Source organism: Lycorma delicatula, chromosome 11 (genome assembly GCF_047948215.1).
Source record: "Lycorma delicatula isolate Av1 chromosome 11, ASM4794821v1, whole genome shotgun sequence".
NCBI lineage: Eukaryota > Metazoa > Arthropoda > Insecta > Hemiptera > Fulgoridae > Lycorma > Lycorma delicatula.
The window spans coordinates 44,488,859-44,513,284 of NC_134465.1; the positions used below are offsets into that span (position 1 = coordinate 44,488,859).

Here is a 24,426-nt window from a genome sequence, read left to right on the forward strand (position 1 = left end):
CTATTTATAATTGGTTTTTAAATATTAAATAATTCATACTAAATTTTACTTACAATTATAGGTAATTTTCTTATATTTTTCTCCCGGAAATAATTAATATTTTTCATCAAGAAATATTGTGTTTTATTATTTTCATAAATTTATAGTTAATGTTTAATATACGTCATACATATTAAAAAATTAAATTATAAATATACGCCGGCCACCGTGGCGCGAGTGGTAGCGACTCGACCTTTCATCCGGAGGTCCCGGGTTCAAATCCCCCGGTCAGTCATAGTATTTTTACACGCTTAAAAAAATTTCATTCATCTCATCCTCTGAAGTAATACCTAACGGTGGTTCCGGAGGTTAAAAATATATATATATATATACAGAGTGTATCAAGACGTTCTCCCAGGACTTATATAACCTATTCTACTCCAGAAAAGAATAACAAAACGTTTGTAAAAACATGTATTTTAAAATGCTTATTTGCGAGTTACGGGTAGTTAAAGATTTTGCTCGGATTTTAGCTACCATGGTGAAATGAGTCGTACTGAAATTTTTAGGACGTTATTTAAGGAAGAGAATAAACCATTTCTTAATGGTTTTTGAGATTAAAAATCGAATATAATAGATCCGAGAACCGTATCTACGTTTTGAGAAATGTTGGGTAAAAACCAATAAATTTGGATTAATAACATAATATTTTATGTTTGACGTAACTTAGTTAAATTTGTAATAAAAACATAAAAATTTTTAACTAAATGGTAGAAGAAAAGTTGAATAAAATAAAGAAATATTAGAAAAATTCGAATTTTATTTAGAAGCAGTGCATTACTTCATTTATCAGAAAAGTACCTATTTAATGTAAAAAAAAAAACAAAACTCTTTTTGGTGACGTGAAAATTTTGTAAAAACAAAATTTATTGTTATAAATAAAAAAAAACCAGTAAATTACACAATTGTAAAATACAAATTACTTAGATAATAATTTTTTTTTATTAATAACCTAAATATAATAAATTATTGTTTGGAGTGTCGCTTTATATGGAAGTGAAACTTGGACAATCGGAGTATCTGAGAAGAAAAGATTAGAAGCTTTTGAAATGTGGTGCTATAGGAGAATGTTAAAAATCAGATGGGTGGATAAAGTGACAAATGAAGAGGTATTGCGGCAAATAGATGAAGAAAGTAGCATTTGGAAAAATATAGTTAAAAGAAGAGACAGACTTATAGGCCACATACTAAGGCATCCTGGAATAGTCGCTTTAATATTGGAAGGACAGGTAGAAGGGAAAAATTGTGTAGACAGGCCACGTTTGGAGTATGTAAAACAAATTGTTGGGGATGTAGGATGTAGAGGGTATACTGAAATGAAACGACTAGCACTAGATAGGGAATCTTGGAGAGCTGCATCAAACCAGTCAAATGACTGAAGACAAAAAAAAAAAAATTAATTATTTGAAAAGTTAGAAATTTTAAATATTTAAAAGTTTTAATTGTTTATTACCCAATTAACAAAGTGATTGAATGTTAAACATACAAACAGGTTTTTTATTCCAATTTATTTGTTTTCACCCCAAATTTCTCAAAGACTACTGCTGTTACGGTTCTGCAACCTATTTTATTCGATTTTTCAACTGGGAATCGTCGATAAAACGCAAAGAATCGAACCATCTTTGAAACAGCTCAATATGGGCGATGAAAAATGGATCGATTGCGACAATAATGACGGAACAGAACATAATGGATGCGAAGTGAAGCTCTATAAACAGTAGGAAAGTCAGAACTGACCCCCAAGAAAAAAGATGTGTTTTTGGTATGTGTGTAATGGGATTGTAAAATAATTGTTCACTATAAGAAGTTTCTGCCGGGACAACGATTGATTTTAGCTTCTACAATCAACAACTACAAACATTATGTCAAATGATCGAGATAAAGTGACTAGAATTGAACGATTGGAAAGGTATCGTTTTCCATCGCAACAATGTCACATACACTTGATCCTTTATAAACCCCCAAAGAAAAAAAATCGCACGGAGTCAGATCGAGTGAACGCGGAAGCCAATGTAAACAAGCCCTGCCATTTGGTCCGCGGCGACCGATCCAGCGGTCGGGAAGAATTTCATTCGACCGATCACGAACAGCGTTATGCCAGCTAGGAGGATCTTGTGTCAAATAACGTTCTGCGGTTCGTATTGCAGTTGAGGAAAGAGCCACGATTGTAGCATATAGCTCATTCCAGACGCACTTGCTTCCGCGAAAAAGAACGTCCCGTAAAGCTGCGTCGGGATGCGGCACAAAAAACATTCAATTCGGGACTCTCGTTCACACCACAATATTTCTTGAGGATTTTCTGATCCCCAGATACCCACATTATCAGTGTTTACTTTTTCAATAACATGAAATGTTGATTCATCACTGAATACGACACGATAAAGAAAGTCTTCATCGTCCCGGTGCATCATTTCACTTGCGAAACTAGCATGCAAACATAATTTTTTAGGCTTTAGAGCTTGTAACATCTGTAAAATTGTAAGCGTCTTCTTAAAAAATCTATACAAACGTCACTGAAATTGCAAATTCACGGCATGTTTTTTCTATGAAATGAGACGTCAACCGAATCTGTAAGTTATCTCAATAAATTTTTATGTGCTTTTAAAGTTGTAAAGCCCTTTCTGAATCACCCGGATTATTAAATACTAATCAGAATGAAATATTTATTTAATTCTAAATTCGAGAAGGCGACAAAATTTTTTTTTTAAGTTATATTGTCACAATCAAAGAACAATTTAGATTCGGAGTAACAGTACAAGGTGAAAAGATAAAGATGTTACGATTTGCTGATGTAATTCTAGCTGCGAGTAAAAAGGATTCAGAAGGAATAATGAACGGCATGGATGAAGTCCTACGCAAGAACTACTATATGAAAATAAAGAAGAACAAAACGAAAGTAATGAAATGTAGTAGAAATAACAAAAAAGACCACTGAATGTTAAAATAGGAGGAGAAAAGATTATGGAGGTAGAAGAATTTTGTTATTTGGGAAGTAGAATTACTAAAGATGGACGAAGCAGGAACGATATAAAATGCCGAATAGCATAGGCAAAACGAGCCTTCAGTCAGAAATATAATTTTTTTACATCAAAAATTAATTTAAATATCAGGAAAAGATTTTTGAAAGTATAGGTTTGGAGTGTCGCTTTATATGGAAGTGGAACTTGGACGATCGGAGTACCTGAGAATAAAAGATTAAACGTTGTTGAAATGGAGTGCTATAGAAGAATGTTAAAAATCAGACGGGTGGATAAAGTGACAAATGAAGAGGTGTAGCGTCAAATAGATGAAGAAAGAAGCATTTGGAAAAAATATAGTTAAAAGAAGAGACAGACTTATAAGCCACATATTAAGGCATTCTGGAATAGTCGCTTTAATATTGATGTTGACAGGTAGAAGGAAAAAATTGTGTAGGCAGGCAACGTTCGGAATATTTAAAATAAATTGTTAGGGATGTAGGATGTAGGGGGTATACCGAAATGAAACGACTAGCACTAGATAGCGAATCTTGGAGAGCTGCATCAAACCAGTCAAATGACTGAAGACAAAAAAAAAAAATCACAATCAATTGCGCACATTTTGAAACTGTTGGTAATAATTGATTTTGTTCATCGTGCAGATTTCTTTTATTTTGAAACATTTTACATAATTTTTTTCTTATAAAACTCGTACACAATATTTAATTATTAAAAATTTTCACACGGAATCATGTTTAAAAAAAAAACATAAAAAATGCTTACGTTAATACTTTACAACACCAATCAAATAAGCATACGAGTATATACCATCATAAGAACTTGATTTTCTGCAGCAAATAATTAAAAATCTAGTAAAATTCAATCCCACAGGTGTGTCAATCTTCCAAAAAGCAATTAATCATTACTTTAAAATATTCCTTGTAAAAAAAAATTAATTAGAGGAAATAAAAAAATTGTAATAAATTCCGGTATAATAATTTTTGGGAGAGTGATTCCCTTCTGAGAATAATTTTAAAAATTTCGCGTAATTCAAATAGTGTAAAATAAAAAAATCAGTTGTTATTTTTAGAAATTATTAAAAAGTAGTATAAAAATTTAGATGTAGAAAAGTGTTTTTCAACTATAATAAAGAAATTTAAAAATCTAAACCTAAATGTAAATAATTATATCATTAAGTGTTCTTAATATATAAAAAAAATTTATTTCAACATTTCAACTACTTGGCCAATGGACACTAACAAGAAAAGAAACAAGATATAACCTTCAACAATATCGTCATGCTTTAATCATGAAGGATATAAAGACTGTTTCGAATCGTTTTAAAGAAATACGTCCGTTAATTTTACATTCAACGACGTGATCATGTAATGGTTATTGTAATACAATATATATACACTTTGTTTTCAACCTATACGTGTCTTGTACAATTGAATATATTACGTGAGATAAATAAATGTCATTATATTAATTTTAATTCATACGCTCCATTCTTCTATTCTTAAGGTTAAAGCAGCATTTAACATCAGTAAAATTTTTTGATAAATTAATCATCAAACAAATTTTTAGGAATGTTTCAAAATTTTCCTATAAGAAGAATGGAAAAAATAAGTTTAGAATTCTGAAAAGAAGAAGGTATCTTTTTACTTTCCCTATACATAATTAAAATAACAAAATTAAACCGAATTATTATAGTTTCACTAATATATACACCGGAGATCCTAAAAATAATTTCACGAGTTTAAATTAAATTTATTTATTACGTTTAGAATTACACATCTACGTGTTTTGTTATATGAAAGTTCCTTTCAGGTCATGGCGCATTTCGCAACAGTCTGACTCAATTTATTTTGACTGACTCGGGTCAGCGTCCTTAATGATTAATATAGAATGACGCAAATCATGTGCTGTATGTCTGTTCAAAATATGAGTTTAGGCGGTCATAAGTGATCAGGGAATTTGAGAGTACGGTTGGTTCAAGTGTAAATCTGAAGGTTAACTAGAAAGTTAGAGATGAATGGCGCATTGTTGAAAGATTTTTAAGGGTTATGACGCTCGAAAGGATTGAAAAGGGTGTTTAGTGTAGAATAGTAGTTTTGGTTGCTAGGGACCTGTTTTGTTGCTTTTCCGTCAGAGTAGACGCTTCGGAAATCGTGTCCGATTGTTGTTTGGTAAGTTCGGGTTGATTTATAAGTAATTTTAGGTATTTTGGTGTATTAGGATAAAATTGCGACGTTTTGAACAAGTTTTGAGGGTATGAAATTAATATTTACTTAATACGCAAAGAAAAAACAATATTTTTTTGTATATTTCTCAATTTCTTTTTCATTTTTCAATTTGTAAACTCCATCTTCATATTTTGGTTCATACATCTTTCTTAAAATTCTTTTTTTAAACTTTTGCTATTTCTTGTTCTAAAAAAATTAGAGGTATTCTGCCCCATACAGTACTTCTGGTTGGACTACAGTTTCATAGTGCCTCAATATGTAGTTTTATGACTGAATTTTGTTCGTGAGATGATAGGAGGTTTCCATTTTTCGAGCTTTATTCAACACATTTATATTATTTTTTTTTAATTATACGAGGTGTGTCAGAAAAGTAATGAGATTGGTAACAGTGCGAGCGATCTGGCAACGCTGTGTCTACCGGTCTGTGCTAGACCGGTTTGTTCATCCCTTCCACATGCTCAGTACGAGTTTCAACTCCGTTCAGCCAACACATTATTTTTGACAGCGCCATCAGTGAAGTTGTGTTTTTATTGTGCGTTACGAAAATGCAGCATCGGAATTAAGTGCAATCACTTAGACGTAACGAGCGACGTTGTGCAATCAAGTTTTGTGTTAAACTTGAGGAATCCGCGAACGTGACCTTTGAAAAGTTGAAACAGCCCTATGGAGAACATTGCTTATCAACAGCACAAGTTTTCCGCCGGCACAAATCATTTTTGGAAGGCCGAGAACACGTTGAAGATGAATCTCGCTCAGGGAGACCTTCAACTTTAAAATCTGACGAAAACGTTGAGCGTGTGAGGGTTCTTGTGAGATCAGACCGTCGTTTAATAATAAGGACGATGAGTGAACAGTTAAATTTAAACACTTTCACCGTACATCAAAAATTTTGATAAACGATTTAGACATTCGAAAAGTTTGTGCGAATTTGTTGTCAAAAAACCTCACAACGGAACAGAAGGATAATCGAAGAAACGTGTGCGTTGATCTTCTTGAAAGGATCGAAAATGACCAAGAATTCTTGAATCGTGTGATCACAGGTGATGAATCCTGGATATCTGAGTACGATCCTGAAACAAAGCGAAGAGTGGAATAGTTCGTCATCTCCTCGACTGAAAAAATGTCGAATGAGCAAATCAAAGATCAAAACCGTGCCGATTTGCTTTTTTGACAGTACGGGTATCGTGCATAAAGAATTTATTCCTTCAGGACAAATTGTCAACCAAGTGTTTTACAAAGGTGTCCTTGAAAGGCTCAGAAAAATAGTGATTCGCATGAGACTAGACGTGGGGCTGTCTTACACGGCCATTTCCATCACGGAAATTTTTGACCTCAAAACGCATTCCTACGGTTCCTCAACCCCCCTATTCACCTGATTTGAGTCCTTGTGACTTTTTCCTTTTCCCGAAATTGAAACGTGTCTTAAAAGGACGTAATTTTGGAAATTTGGACAACATTCAAAAGATTGTGATCGACTAGTTAAAAGCCCTACCAATTGAAGGCTTCCAGCGCTGCAAACAGTTGTGGGAACAATGACTCCGCCGGTCTATAGCTGCCCAAGGGAACTACTTTGAAGGGGATAATATTGTTGTTTGAAAAAATAAAAACTTTGTTAAGTAAAAAGTCAGTTTCATTACTTTTCTCACACACCTCGTATTCGGTGTTATAAATTCTTCGAAATATTTAAGTTTTAGTTTCGTAATAAAACAAAAACAGTTATGTACATTTTTATTGGTTATCAGTTTTTGATTTAGGTGAATTTAAAAAATATCTTTTGTTAATCGATGGATTTCAACACGAATGTAAATAATGTCTTTCGAGACGTTTACATCGGTGCCATCTTGACAGAGGCTCTATCGATTATTGAAATATGTAATCAGGTACTGAGGACGTAGAAGATGGACTTTACTAGAAGTGAAGTCCATCATAGCTGGGAACGAAAGGGTTGGTGTGGCGACCGGGATCGTCACAAGGCATGTGTCTTCCCCTACGGGTTCAGAATAGATGATAGATGATAGAAGTTCTTTAAAACAAACATTAATCTATTTATTTGTGAAAACCGAAATTACTTTCTTGCCACCATCATTAGGTCGTTTTGAGGTAGAAGCATTTACTAAATTTTATTTTTCTTCGTTTAGCGGTTGAAAAATTATTTAAGAATTTTTAACTATACGAAAATTCGATATGTGTATAGTGAAACCCCAGTTTATGACAACGAGGTTTAAATTTAATTTGAGTACGCATACTCTGTAAAATACATCGGAGTTCTATTTGTTTTATAATAACCATGAATTAATTAAAATAAAAACGAAAAGGGAACGCTAAACAAATAATAAGTAAGTGAATTATGAATTGTAAAAAAGAAAGAGGGACGATGTGGTATCACGTGTTAAGCGAACGGAGGGGATGCTTGTAGGCGGTGATGTAGTACAACCGACGAATATCTGACAATTAAATTGCTATTGAATTTTGTCCTTTGTTTTTTTTCATATAACTTGGTAGTAATATTGTCATTTTTCCTTTATTTAAAAATAAAATTCTATTAGTAAATTTTTGATTACACATCCGGTGTTTGAGAAATGCCAATGTAAATGTACAAAAGTATTTTCTTTTCAATATTTTGCTTACGTGAAGTGTGTGTGTGTGTGTGTGTGTGTTTTTTACGTTACAAAGGAATTCTATGAATTACGATAGAACAATATTTCATTTTCAAGTATCGCGTGACAGACTCAGCCAGACTGCTTCTGTTACACTAAAAACACTGTGCAATCTTAAACTGAAAATTGCCTCCATTAAATTGAAATACCAATTCGGCCCATTCAAGATCTTATTATTTTAAAATTATTATCTAATAATTTACTTTAATATATATATCGAATTGTAAATTATAAATGCTCCCTCTAATTTATACCACCCACACACACATTTGCTTTTTATCTTCAGTCCTAAATTTGATTGATTTGTATAATATAAATAAAATTGGATATAACGTATATTTGTATATATATATATATATAAAACAAATTTTTTGTTTAATATCATTTTAAGATAAAAATGATTATTTAATTTTCTGTCTATTACCATAGCCAATCTCCGTGGTGGAGTGGTACATCACGGTCTTTATCCGGAGGTTCCGTGTTCGAATCCCGGTAAAACATAGAATTTTTCATATGCCATATACTTCTATTTCCATATTTTACGGACAGGCTTCAAGCTTATGTGGCGAAATTATTAAGCCAAACAAATCATATGTAATTAATTAGCTTAAAGGTTAAAAATAAAATTTTTGATTTTGATTGATATAGAGGAAGATCATTTCCAGATGTTGGAAAAAATCTGATGTGGACACGACATAACATAATTGTACGCCTACTAAATTACATTCACTTTTTTTTTTTTTTTAATGAAAAGTGCATAAAATTTTAATTCATTAATAACTTCTGATATTTATTCATATTTCTTTTTATTGTTATTGAATTATTATTTATCGTAAAACTTTGTTTACAATCAGAGATTAATAATTATTAATAAATGAATATATTTAAATTTAAAAAAAAGTTAAAAAAAAAAAGAAAAGGAGAGGAAGTCTGATTCGAACCGATGTGCGGTTGTAAAATCCAATATTTCATTAATTAAAATTTTATTTGGCGTAACTCTGGAACCAATAAAAATAAATACCACTAATGATATATAGTTGAAATGCTCTCAATGAGAGATTATTATTGCATTAAGGAAAATTTCAAAATCCAGATTTTTTTTTAGATTTTGAGATTTTTTGGACACTTTTGGTTCAGTCGATTGCAATCAAAAGAGGAGGTGTACAACTAGATGTTACAACAGTCTTAAATCCAAAATATCCACATCCTACGGCTAATCGTTTTTTGAGTTATCCAAGATACATTCGTACGGTACGTACAGGCGTCACGCCGAAACTAGTCAAAATGGATTCAGGGATTGGTCAACATGGATTCCGTTGAAAATTGAAAATTTCCGTTGAAATTTGAAAACTGAAATTTTTTTACAACAGTTCAGTAATAATTAATATAATTATAATTCATTAATAATACTGTTTTTCTTTTCGTTCCAACCACTAATAATTACGTTTACATAGTTTTGTCTTCCTATTTTTTCCCAAAAAGTTTTCATTCTTTGGTCTGCTGTTGTAGCCTTTTTTCCGTCCATCTATTCAGGTTTATTCCTTTCTTTTTGTTTCTCTCTGGAAACTTAGATTCTCGATTCACTTTTCTATATTTATCTCTGGCAATACACAAATTCTTAGGAATGTTTAATGTTTTTATATCTGTTTCTATTTGTTTAAACCGGTTGGTCTTCATGGTTCTGTTGATGTAGAAATTAAATATTTGTTCTTTCAATCTTTAGTTGTTCTATCTGAGTAAAAGTCCATAAATAAAACTGTAATCTTATTTTCCGGATTAAGTTTCCTATATATATATATATATATATATATATATATATATATATTTGTTAATTTCTATTTCAAATTTCAATATGTAAACTCCATCTTCATATTTTGATCCAAAAATCTTTCTTAAAATTCTTTTTTCTACCTTTGCTATTTCTTGTTCTGAAAAACTTGCAGACATTCTGTCTCATACAGTACTTCCGGTTGGACCACAGTTTTATCAGTTTGGAGTTTTATGACAGGGAATTTAGGTAGATTTCATAAGAAAGCTACCGATTGTAATGGGTACGATGAATCGACTTTCGGAACATTTGTACATATCTTCGCGTTTCATATCCCCCAGATGCCAAAAACCACCATCAGCTGAAACGTTTATGTATACATTTATATATATATATATATATTTCACTTTCTTGTGGACTCGATAACTGCCGTAATTTTGCGCCAATTACTTTCAAATTATTCCTTAATAATAACTCATCTCAAAATCTCGATCGAGTTCGTTAATGGGCAAAATCGAACGATGGGGGTGGAAATGGGTGGTGGGCTTTTTCCAAAAAATAAAATATCGCTATAATTTTCTTATTAAGTAAAATATCGAATTCGTTTAAAGTTCCTACTATTCTTTGAATAAGAACCTAAAACCTATCTAAGTAATGATTTTTGATATCACCAACCTCTGGCCCAGTGGGTGGAAGAAATAGGATTTCGAGGACAAAAATCATACCGCCTTTAATAGGCACAGTATCGAATCGGTTTAAAGTGGTTGTTAGTCCTTTAAACATTTCCTAAAACGTTTATCAGAAACAATTTTTGATATGACCAACCCTTACAAGGGATAACCAAAATATTGCTGAAAGATGGGGTTTGTCGTATGCTCAACATGTGAAACTTTTTCATATGCAACCATTGTTGTATTGAGTAAATTTAAAGTTTTTCTTAACTTTAAATTAGAAATCTTTTTTATCCCCTACTTAGCACCGGTGAAATCTACCTCCGCCTTCCGGCGTGCCAAAAGGGGGTTTTTCATTTATGTTATTAATAAATTTATTTAAAATAACTTTTCCAAAGTAATATTGAATTTTCCATTTTCCTGACTCAGAAAGAAGTATTATTCTTCTTGTCTGTACAGGTAATTTACACAATTATTATCTACATAAAATATCACTAAATTATTCATGAAAATGGAATCGAATATGAAATTCATATATATGTATATATTTCCCCATTTACTGACGAGTATGAGAACAATGGATGATAAGGAAACAGTATCGTTAGGTATTATTGTTGTTAGGATACAACAAAAGATATGTAATGATAATAACTCTCGCGCCGTTATAATTTATTGGTAATAAAGCACTACAGTATCTAACTGTAAATACTGACGCGAAATACCAATTTACATTAATATGTATATAACACTGAAATATTGCAGTTCACTTACATTAAAGTAGTAATGTATATAATCTTTTTTTATATTATTTTATACATTTAAATTTGTACGTTAAATGTATAAATGTTTAGTAGGGCGCACTTTTATTCAAAATGATAGCAGAACCGTTACTGTTCGATGTTCCGGTGTTATTTCCGCTTCCTTTAACTTTATGCCGTGTGCATTAAACTATATACGTATATACATATATATATATATGTGTGTGTGTGTGTACACACATGTAATCGATTACATTTGTTATTTTTATATTTGTATGTACGTACATGCATATAATGAAAAATTTTCAGTGTTTCAGAAAAGAAATATCATTTTTCATTTTTGTTTGCTTTTTTATTTTTACAAACTAGCATAAATAAATCTTTTACTATTGCAGTTTCTACATGATGTATTGAATTTTATTTACACCAATAAAAATCTATAAAACAAATTAATCACCAATGCCAGGGAAGTATTATTATATTTCCCTGGCATTGCTTATTTATTTTTATATAATGAAAAAATAAAGATACGTGAAAAAAAGTTTTAAAAATTCTAATAAAATTAAATTCAAGATAAAATAAAGTTTTTACATTCAAAAACATCGATATTTCTAAACTTCTATCGACTCCCCCGCCCCAAAATAATCCTCTCAACGTATTTTTATTATTTTTTTTTTTTTTTTATTGGTACTACACTACTATGCTTACGAAGACATTGAAAAAAACGGTTAAAAAAATATGCAATAAATAAAAATTTAGCTTTTTTCGATTTTTGGGAAGGGTAGAATTTGGGGAAAATTTTTTTTTTTAATTGTAAGATAAGCATCTACACATGTAGTAAGCTTAATATAAAGTATCTCAGGAATGGTCGAACTGAGAGTGTACAAGACTACACTTCATTTACACTCATACATATCATTTTCATTCATCCTCTGAAGAATTATCTAAACGGTAGTTACCGGAGGCTAAACAGGAAAAAGAAAGGAAAGATCAAAAAAGAAAGGGTTGTTTGTACTGTGACCCTCAGGTATGAGAGGGGGACGCGGCGGTTTTCCGGCTGCGCGCAAGGCGTAGCCGGCAACCTAGGGTAGGGACGGGAAGGGTAGCCTCTCAGCGGAGGGGTGTAGTGGTCGTCCAGAAGGGAGGGCCGCTACATCTCGATGAAACTGGGAGGACCCCGTTGGGAAGCCAAGGGTAAGACAAAACAGGGGGCCAGTCGACTGCCACCACACTCCGACATTCCTGCGCAAAGCCTAACGGTAAAGGCCGGAGATGTTGGGGATGTTTAACAAGGTATAAAGAAGAAGGGTTGTTTGTAAAATTTTTAAAAAATTGACCCCAAAGACACAACTTATCCTCACCTCTGGAGTAATGATTCCAAACTTTTACCAAAATATTGTCCCGTACACACTAGTCTCTGTGTCAGATTTAATCAAAATCGTTTCATCCAGTCAAGAGTGGTTAAGCTTTGAACACGCCAATACACGTACATAATACGTAAGTACAAACATAATTCCCCCAGAACATTCTTTTGTTTTTTAGGGGTCCCTGAATCATGAAAAAACCAAACCTCATTTTTTTAATGATAACTTAGTTATCTTCTTGCAGCATACCTTTAGAGATATGATATCAGTAAAGTATAAACGACATAGATTGTCGTTACAATACTCGCTACATACATACGACATAAGTTGTCGCAATGTTACATTCTCAAAAACCTCCCCCCAATAAATGAGTCTACGTAAAATTTAGATTAATCTTTTTTTAAATATAGTTATGTATCCGATAATTATATACAACGTTGGATAACCATATTTAATTGAAATCCAAAACAGTAATGAAAAGCAGACAGCAAAAAGTTCATAGATTTAATAAAAATGAATTGGTCGATTTAGTCTGGAACACTTGATCTTTTGCACGGTAAAATATTTGATAACACTTTAATCCCAACTTCAAAATCGATGTTATAATATAGTAATAATACACCGCAATACAGAAAGCAAAAGACCCAAAAAGAAAAATAATAAAACTCAGTTCCAGAAAGAAATATAAAGAATTGCGAAAAAGAAATTAATGTATGTAAAAAAGAAAACTTTTTAAGATAAATATATGGGCACAAAATAGAAAGGAATGATTACACCAAACCAGTGAAATTGTTGATAACAGAAAAAAATGTCGATAAATCTGTGCGAGTTATGTTTTTTACAAGTGCTCCTTTTTTGCTTCGTCTAGTAGAACTGTTGACCGCAAGACCACCAGTCGTCGGGTTATTATCTTGTAAACCAGCCCGCAAGGGTATACCCACCGGGTTGGTCTAGTGATGAACGCGTCTTCCCAAATCAGGTGATTTGGAAGTCGAGAGTTCCAGCGTTCAAATCCTAGTAAAGCCAGCTATTTTTACACGGACTTGAATACTAGGTCGTGGATACCGGTGTTCTTTGGTGGTTGGGTTTCAATTAACCACACATCTCAGGTATGGTCGAACTGAGAATGTACAAGACTATACACTTCATTCACACTCATACATATCATCCTCATTCATCCTCTGAAGTATTATCTAAACGGTAATTACCGGAGGCTACACAGGAAAAAGAAAGAAAGCCCCCAAGGGTATGCGTCTATAACCTCATTCAGTTTTCGCCGGCAACGTGCCTTGTGTCGTTGATGGCCCGACGGAGCCGCCTTTTGCCAATCTGGCGTCCGCGTCCGTACGATTCCTGGCACGTTGCGCCGCTCGTCTCAGCCGAAGACACTCTGGGTATCCCGCAATTTCCTATATCCACCAGTACACTGGTCGCTTCGGGTGCTTCGGCCTCCCGTGGGGGACGAAGGCGTCGTATGCAGAAGCGATCAGCCAAATGATAAAGCAACCACGGCATCAGCGCCAGCAATCCCCCAGGGTCTACCGCCCTTGAAGAAAGATTTTCTATGAATGTCTTTTCTTCGATTTTATTGACGTTGTATTTTTTCACCAGCCGTGAGGGGTACGGGTGCTCCCATGCGCCGTCTAGGATTCTAAACGAGATTTATTGGTTGTTCGGTATCGGTGTAGTCGTGAAGGACTCTCCAGCCCTGGACGAACGTAACCGACTCTTCGTAGGCAAGAGAAATATCGGGAATGGTCACCGAATATCGTGGACGACGCAACGTCGTCGTGTTCCCTATATTGAGAACCACGAGTCCAGGACATACTTCCCTCTGGAGTCTTTTTTTTCCTGTTTAGCCTCCGGTAACTACCGTTTAGATAATACTTCAGAGAATGAATGAGGATTATACTTTGGTGGCTTCCTTTTACCTTTTTAGCCTCCGGTAATCATTGTTTAGATAATACTTCAGTGAATGATATGGAAGAGTGTAAATGAACTGTAGTCTTGTATACTCTCAGTTCAACCATTCCTGAGATGTGTGGTTAATTGAACCCAACCACCAAAGAACACCGGTATCCACAATCTAGTATCCCTCTGGATTCTGTATGCGCCATACCCCACTCTACTCCCCTGGAGTTGAAGTCTCCAGCTACCACCATCCCACCAACGACAGCGAGGATAATATCTTCTAGTGCGTCAAAATTCCGGTGGAACAGCTATTTGGTCATTCCGGGTGAGGTAACAACTAAAAATTGTCACCCCGCCGCAGAAAACCGAAACGGACCCCTTGCGCCTGCGCTGTGCCTCCGAACCTGGGCTCTGCTGCAATCCGAGATCCTACTTACTACGGACCCCTCTTCAGATATTATATAGACTATAATATACTTAGACCAAGTAAAAAATTCATCAATAATGATGGTTAAATACTTATGCTGCTTAGATTTATGAGCTACAACAGTGGTTTACTATACAGTAGCCTAACAAAAGCTTATAGTTAAAAGTAATAATAATAACAACAGTAATAATAATAATAATAGTATTAACTTACCATGACCACAGATGCCAAAAACAAGTAAACATGATGAATAATAAACCAACCGCAAATTTCACTTCTATGTTATTTAAATTAATAACAGTTATTTTATAATATATATATATATATATATATATATATATATATATATATATATATATTGTAACAATAACACTTGTTAAAACACTATAATTAATCGATTTTTAAACACTATTCCGTTAATAAAACAAACATTTATTATTTAATTAACAATTCAATTAAATTCACAATATGTCAATATCTTTCGTTAATTATAATCACAATACATAATAACAACACTTTTTTGATAAATATATGCTATATATTTTAATATTTCATAATTAACAAATTTAATACACTTTAACTGAAAAAGAAAATAAAAAGTATATTAAGGGGAAAAAGTTAATCAACATCAGGTCAATTTGATATATATGAATTAGTAAATGAGTTAACAACAAAACATACCATAATCTATATGTATGAATTTGAACGTAATATTCAAACTAATTACTTTTCATTTATTTATTATTATTATTTTTTTTTTTAATTTGGTAAAGGGATTTATTCATAATTATTTCCTTACGTAACCTAAAACGTGAATCCAAAAAAAAGGAAGATAATTTAAATAAATCACATATTAGTCAATTAAATATTAACACATAAATACTTTTAATTATTTTTTTATTTAAACTTTAAATAAATAAAAAAATGTAACTTACTAATTGATTTAATGTTACAAGTGTAATATTAAAATATAGTTAATTTTTAATTAATTGGGCTGATAATGATTCAATTAACAAATATTAAAAAGTTTAAAAAAAATTTTAATAATTGGAAGTATAGTAGTCCTATGGTAAGATAAATTAAAAAAAACCTGATGTGGACACCACATGACTGTCTTGTACGCCTATTAAATTACATATACACCTTTTTTTTTAAAATGATAAGTACATAAAATTTTATTTCATTAATAATTTCTCATTTTTTTCATATATATATATATATATTTTGTTGTATTACTGAATAATTATTTATTGTAAAAGTTTTCCTACAATCAGAGGTTTTATTAATAAATCAATAAATATAATTAAAAAAAGTAAATAAAAATAGGAGATGAAGTCGGATTCGAACCGATGTTCCTTCCCCTTGTACGATCCAAATATTTCTTAATTAAAATTCTATTTGGCTATAACTCTGAAACCAATAAAAATAAGTACCACGTATAAGATATCGTTGAAAAGCTCTAAATGAGAACTTATTACTGCAGTTAAGAAAAAGTCCAAAATCCAAATTTCTTTGGATCTTTGGCTTTTTTTTTGGATACTTTTGGTTCAATCGATTGCAATCAAAAGAGGAGGTGCGCAACTAGATGTAACAATAGTCTTAAATCAAAATTTTCAACATCCTACAGCTAATCGGTTTTGAGTTATGCGAGATACATATGTAAGTACAGACGTCACGCCGAAACTAGTCAAAATGGATTCAGGGATGGTCCAAATGGATATTTCCGCTGAATTCTGAAAACTAAAATTTTTCGCGATCAAGATACTTTACTTCGTACAAGGAAGTAAAAATCTGATGCGGACACTATATGACTTCCTTGTACGCCTATTAAATTACATATACACATTTTTTTTAAATGAAAAGTTCATAAAATTTTATTTCATTAATAAATTCTGATATTTTTTCATATATATTTTTTTTATTGTTATTACTGAATTATTATTTATTGTAAAAGTTTTTTTTTTACAATGAGAGGTTAGTAACTGCATTAAGAAAAAGTCAAAATCCATTTTTTTTTCATTTTGGGCTTTTTTGGACACTTTTGGTAGAATAGATTGCAATAAAAATGGGAGGTGCACAACTAGATGTTATAACAGTTCTAAATCCAAAATTTGAACATCCTACGGCTAATAGTTTTTGAGTTACGCGAGATACATACGTACGTACAAACGTCACGCCGAAACTAGTCGAAATGGATTTAGGGATGGTCCAAATGGATATTTCCTTTGAATTCTGAAAACTAAAATTTTTCGCGATCACAATACTTCCTTTACTTCGTACAAGGAAGTAAAAAGAAAAAAAAAGATGCTTGTTCTATTTTTTAATAGCATGTAATAAAATTTAGTACGTAAAGAAAAAAGCTGAAAACACAGTTGTAGGACTTTCCCTTCACGCAGTTTTTCTGATGTACAGCTTACACACATACACACACAAATTAATTAAAAATATTTATCATTTTATTTAAATATAATATGTTTTGTTTATTTAATTCAATGATTCTAACTAATGCGCGCGCGCATATCGTATTTCATTCGCGTGAATGAAATACATACAGTACTAGCGGCCACTTTAAATACATTTATACTATACTTATATATATTATACTTATATTTATACTATACTTTATATATTATTCATTTATTTAATTCTACCGCTCATCAGAGACGTCACATAGCACCTACGACATAGCAGACGACTACAGCAACTGTATGTCATTGCTACACTAGCGCTCCTTTTGGTAAGAGGGGGAACTATTGACGTAGTTCACCGATGTAGCCGCTACTTTATTTACAGCACTTTCTGGAGTGTGGGTTCGATTTCTGCAAAAATTGTTTTTGGAAATATTATTATTCTTTAATTAACAAATATGCCCAAGAAAAATAAGACTGTAATTAGATGAAATCTCGCGATATTGAGGGTGACCTTACTCTACAGGCTTACTCCTTTGACCTTTTAAGTTGAAAATTTAATGGCATCAATGTGCCATATATAAAAATAATTTGAACAAGTTTGATCAAAATCGGTCCAGTAATTCTGGAGATATGATACTTTTTGGCGAGCCGAACACACACGTGTGCATAGAAATAGTAACATCCGGAAAATTTCCAACTGGTTTTTGGGTTCCTTAAGTGTAAAAACGTCAAGATCCTGTGAAAACCCCAGATGCTCAAATCGGACCGATTACAATACTTTTCCTTATATATTTTCTTATATATTCCTGCTATAGCGATAAAAGAAAGTAAAAATTAAAAAAAATACATTTTTATGTTTTTTTGAGAAATAAAATCATTTGTGGGGATACTTAAAAATTAAAAAAAGTAATAGAAAATTGACAAGGTGAAAAAATAAAGATGCTACGATTTGCTGATGATATAGTAATTCTAGCCGAGAGTAAAAAGGATTTAGAAGAAACAATGAACGGCATAGATGAAGTCCTACGGAAGAACTATCGCATGAAAATAAACAAGAAAAAAACAAAAGTAATGAAATGTAGTAGAAAAAACAAAGATGGACCACTGAATGTGAAAATAGGAGGAGAAAAGATTATGGAGGTAGAAGAATTTTGTTATGTGGGAAGTAGAATTACTAAAGATGGACGAAGCAGGAGCGATATAAAATGCCGAATAGCACAAGCTAAACGAGCCTTCAGTAAGAAATATAATTTGTTTACATCAAAAATTAATTTAAATGTCAGGAAAAGATTTTTGAAAGTGTATGTTTGGAGCGTCGCTTTATATGGAAGTGAAACTTGGACGATGGGAGTATCTGAGAAGAAAAGATTAGAAGCTTTTGAAATGCGGTGCTATAGGAGAATGTTAAAAATCAGATGGGTGGAAAAGTGACAAATGAAGAGGTATTGCGGCAAATAGATGAAGAAAGAAGCATTTGGAAAAATATAGTTAAAAGAAGAGACAGACTTATAGGTTACATCCTAAGGCCTCCTGGAATAGTCGCTTTAATATTGGAAGGACAGGTAGAAGGAAAAAATTGTGTAGTCAGGCCACGTTTGGAATATGTAAAACAAATTGTTAGGGATGTAGGATGTAGAGGGTATACTGAAATGAAACGACTAGCACTAAATAGGGAATCTTAAATAAATAAACTTTGTTTGAAAGAATATTAATTTTAGTACATCAGAAATTTTAGATAGTAGTAAATAAATCAGCCCCAATTTATATCATATTTGGTTAAAACAATTTGATAAAATAATTACATTTTAAAAATATTAAAAAGTAATTTTTTTATAACTCATCGTTAAATTTAGGAGTGTGAAACCGTCCCTTAACAATTTTCGGGTTTAATTCTTGTTAAAAAAAAATTATGCAATTTTCTATTTCCAATTTTTTCCACAGAAACTTACAAAGAAGTGTGCCATTTGTAGCGTAGCGATATTTTCACCGCTAAAGGTGGTGGTTACCGATCACTACCTCTTCTCTAATCACCTACTAATGACATCCACCTATCACGAAAACGAGAAAACCATTTGAATACACGCAAACGAGATATAACTTCATCGTCAATAACTTTATAATTCTAAACGTTTCAATGGCACTTTTTCCAAGCAAAAAACAACATTTTTTGTTCGTACGTTGTTCCATTTTTTTGCAAATCCGTTAGCAATTACAAAAATACTTTCACGAAAATTTATATATAGAACACGAACCGATAATTACAATTGGATGAGATTTGGCTCTATTGTTTACAACACGCTTCTATCCGCAAGTTACAACCTCTTGCAGGAAACTTCACCATTAGTTCTGTTTTTACAGCCTCAGTTAATATATATATATATATATATATATATATATATATATATATATATATATATATAGGGTCAGTCTCATTGACAATTTAATTATGGATTTATCAACAAATTAATGTCTAAAGCTATTATAAAATTTAAATAAAATCAGCGGTAATAGATTTATTCAAATCGATCCAGCGGTTTTTAAATGAGTTTTAAGTATAGATTGGTACATATAAACAATTATATATATATATACACACAACACACCAGCAAAAATTAACTACCCATAAATATCAAAGCAAACACCACCCATTTTACTCTACCTTTTATAAACATGACGTGTTTTAATCATTTTAATCATAGTGAACTGCATTATACGTTATGTTATTCTATATAAAACGATATTAAAAAAAAAGTAGCTTATGTTACTGCAATTTTCAGATTTATTACTGCATTGAAATAGTTTTATGTCGAATAAAATGTGAAACCGTGCTTTAATAGATTATAAATCATAAAAATAACTATCTTATAAGAATTTTAATTATTAAATACCTTACGTATAATAAATTTTTAACAACAATATTATTATATATTGGTTTATTGTTTAAAGAAATTATAATATTGTTAATTCAAGGTAAATATTTTATATTACTTAAAAGTGTCCCACTTTTGCTTTACACTGATTATACGAAAAAGGTAAATAGATTTAACCTATAAAAAAATAATTCAGCTATAAAATAAGAAATAACCTGTTGTAAAAATCTCTAAGTTTCCTACACTTTATGTGAACGTAAACCGAAAGAAAGATTTATAAAGCATAGATAGAAAAATAAAAGGGTTAAAAATGAATGATAATAAAATATACTGTTTATACACACACACACACACACACACACACACACACACACACATATATATAATTTACGAGAAAAAAAATTAATAAAACAAGAACGATTAAAAACACAACTAGAAATAAAAATACTATTTTTTTTTTTTTTTAATTAATAGATAGTATGTACGTAAGATGTTATAAAGTTGATAACAGACAAAACCATTCCCGAAATAATAATCTTCCCTTAGTTCATTTATTAAGAATACTAAAGAAAGAATTGGTAACCCATTAGATCAGTGTTTGTTAAACAGTCCACAAAATATTTTATTGTTTATACGACCGTTTCTAAAATACATCTAATCTTGACATTTTTTATGCATTATAATATAAAAATGAACTTATCTCTTGTTTTAATTTGAAGCAGTATATACGTTACCGTAAAAGACCGATATATGAGAAAAAGTCAAACGTCGATATTCTCCGGTAAATGTCGAGACATAACAAATACGTCGATGAAACAAAAAAAAAAAATTGTTTATTCGGATCTTCGCAGATATATGTCGAACAAGTAATATTCGACTGCGGTTGAGCCTTACTGGTCGTCATTCTTTCGGGAAAGAGTCTTTTAGACATATACTAAGCTGCGTGAGGCTTTAGATTATTTAAGTTCTGCCTCTGTCATGGAATACAGGCTTGTTCAAGTCTAGTGGGTTGTCTGATCGCCAGGGTTGGCGGATTATTGCGGTTTCCATTCTGTTCGGCTTTGCTTCAGTTTTCCTGGTGTATGGTGACGCAGCGGGGCGGCATGTTCCCGAATGATGCCGAAAGATTGGTAGGGGGAATGGCGCTAACAGGGGGTGGATTTTAAACGGTGTTGACTTGATCGATCCGGATCGGTTTGACTGGAACCCGATATAACCACATACGGACGCGTTTTGTAATATACGAACAGATTTTTTTACCTCCTCCTACGTAAAACCACAAAAAAAGAGATAATGTCGACAAATACAGATAACCACTGTTGGGAGTCGAAACGATAACTAGAAATTAAAAATCTGATGTAGACACCACGTGACTTGCTTGTACGCCTACTAAATTATTACACATGCACATATTTTTAAAATGATTAGTGCATAAAATTTTATTTCATTAATAACTTCTGATATTTTTTCATACTTTTTTGTTGTTATTATTGAACTATTATTTATCGTAAATTTATTTTACAATCAAAGTTAATAATTATTAATATATCAATATATTTAAATTAAAAAAAAAGGAAATGAAGTCGGATTCGAACCGATGTGCATTCCACTTGTAAGATCCAAACATTTCATTAATTAAAATTTTATTTGGCTATAACTATGGAACCAATGAAAATAATACCAATATTAATATATATTAGTGGTGTTATTAAAGCTCTCAATGAGGACTTATTACCGCGGTTAAGAAACAGTCCAAAATACAAATATTTGTTTGGATTTTGGGCTTTTTTGAACACTTTTGGTTCAGTCAATTGTAATTAAAAGGAGAGGTACACAACTAGATGTTACAACAGTCCTAAATCCAAAATTTGAACATCCTATAGCTAATCATTTTGAGTTATACGAGATACATACGTACGTACATTCGTCACGACGAAACTAGTCAAAATAGATTCAGGGGTGGTCAAAATTGATATTTCCGTTGAAATTTGAAAACCAAAATTTTTCGCGATCATAATACTTCCTTTACTTCGTACAAGGAAGCAAAAAAAGTCACTCACTAGATACCAATCTCTATGGTCTTTCTTTTTCCTGTTTAGCCTCCGGTAATTACCTTTCAGATAATACTTCAGAGGATGATATGTATGAAGTGTAATCTTGTACCTTCTCAGTTCGACCATTCCTGAGATGTGTGGTTAATTGAAAACCCAACCACCATCAAAAGAACACCGGTATCCACGATCTAGTATTCAAATCCGTGTAAAAATAACTGACTTTAATAGAACTCGAACGCTGGAACTCTCGACTTCCAGATCAGCTGATTTGGGAAGACGCGTTCACCAGTAGACCAACCCGGTGAGTTACCAATCTCTAAGGTAAATAGATTACGAGAAACCCTCGTAAAAAAATTGAAGTTTAAATTTAAGCCAAATATAACGTACGTTTTCTTCGCTCACTATCTCGTCTAATTAATGTAAAATATACAAAGAATATATGTTATTCTCAAACAACATTGCAGACGTTTAATGAAATTCACCGCATTTATATAAAAGTTTAATCATATATTCAGCATTTTATAAATTGATAGAGTCGATCAGAATATACAGAATATATTAACTGTACGAATGTACGATAATGATACAAATAAATGTTGAGATGGTTTGTCCTTCGTTCAATTTTTTTTATAAAAATATTTTTGTTCAACTTTTACCATCAGTGTATGCTGAATGTAGTGAATTTGATTAATCGCCAAAATGATAAGTTATGTATTACTTACGTTTACCCTAGTAAATCGATTGATAAAACAATACAAATAAAAAAAAAAAAGACAATTCGAAAGAAACACCAGAATATACGAATGCGTTGATCAAAATTGTAAGAAATATTTGACTCAAAACTATTTCGAATATGAGAATAAATGTTACAAATAAAAGGTTTAACTACGGGTTCGCCTATCTCTATATAATTATTTCTGAGATTTTTATGGAACATTTTGAAAATATTATAATTCGTGATTCATGATGTACTGAATACATATCGAGGGCTTTTATGGATAAGATATGTGGAAGATATATTAGTCATATAATCCAGTTATAAATAATGAACATTTAATCACTCTTTGAATAAACTCAATAATTATAAATGATAACTAAATATTTATTTATGAAATGACAGAGAACAGAAAAATACATTTTTTTGATAATGAAATTGAAATAAACAAAAACAACATTACAGAAACAACTGTTTATAGAAACCCCACAATGAATATCACGGCAATACATGTAAATTCTAATCATCCACGGTCACAAAAAAACATTTTAATTTTTTTTTTTTGTCTTCAGTCATTTCACTGGCTTGATGCAGCTCTCCAAGATTCCCTATCTAGTGCTAGTCGTTTCATTTCAGTATACCCTCTACATCCTACATCCCTAACAATTTGTTATACATATTCCAAACGTGGCCTGCCTACACAATTTTTCCCTTCTACCTGTCCTTCCAATATTAAAGCGACTATTCCAGGATGCCTTAGTATGTGGCCTATAAGTCTGTCTCTTCTTTTAACTATATTTTTCCAAATGCTTCTTTCTTCATCTATTTGCCGCAATACCTCTTCATTTGTCACTTTATCCACCCATCTGATTTTTAACATTCTCCTATAGCACCGCATTTCAAAAGCTTCTAACCTTTTCTTCTAAGATACTCCGATTGTCCAAGTTTCACTTCCATATAAAGCGACACTCCAAACATACACTTTCAAAAATCTTCTCCTGACATTTAAATTAATTTTTGATGTAAACAAATTATATTTTTTACTGAAGGCTCGTTTAGCTTATGCTATTCGGCATTTTATATCGCTCCTGCTTCGTCCATCTTTAGTAATTCTACTTCCCAAATAACAAAATTCTTCTACCTCCATAATCTTTTCTCCTCCTATTTTCACATTCAGTGGTCCATCTTTGTTATTTCTAATACATTTCATTAATTTTGTTTTGTTCTTGTTCATTTTCATGCGATAGTTCTTGCGTAGGACTTCATCTATGCCGTTCATTGTTTCTTCTAAATCCTTTTTACTCTCGGCTAGAATTACTATATCATCAGCAAATCGTAGCATCTTTATCTTTTCACCTTGTACTGTTACTCCGAATCTAAATTGTTCTTTAACATCATTAACTGCTAGTTCCATAAAGATTAAAAAGTAACGGAGATAGGGAACATCCTTGTCGGACTCCCTTTCTTATTACGGCTTCTTTCTTATGTTCTTCAATTGTTACTGTTGCTGTTTGGTTCCTGTACATGTTAGCAATTGTTCTTCTATCTCTGTATTTGAACCCTAATTTTTTAAAAATG

The 24,426-nt window shown here is 31.9% G+C and overlaps 1 protein-coding gene across 3 annotated transcripts in view; it reads right to left on the minus strand.

Moving 5' to 3' along the window:
• LOC142332611 (uncharacterized) overlaps positions 1–24,426 on the minus strand; it is a 643,294-nt gene that overhangs the window by 401,472 nt on the left and 217,396 nt on the right. For 2 of the 3 annotated variants that reach the window (XR_012758351.1, XM_075379148.1), the window contains exon 1: positions 15,012–15,060. The exons of the other annotated variant lie outside the window; for it this stretch is intronic. Coding sequence is in view for 1 of the 2 variants with exons in the window: in XM_075379148.1 (XP_075235263.1) it covers positions 15,012–15,043 (32 nt within the window). In the remaining variant the exon portion in view is untranslated. Of the gene's footprint in view, positions 1–15,011; positions 15,061–24,426 lie in introns of those variants that run through there. 3 annotated transcript variants of the gene reach the window in all.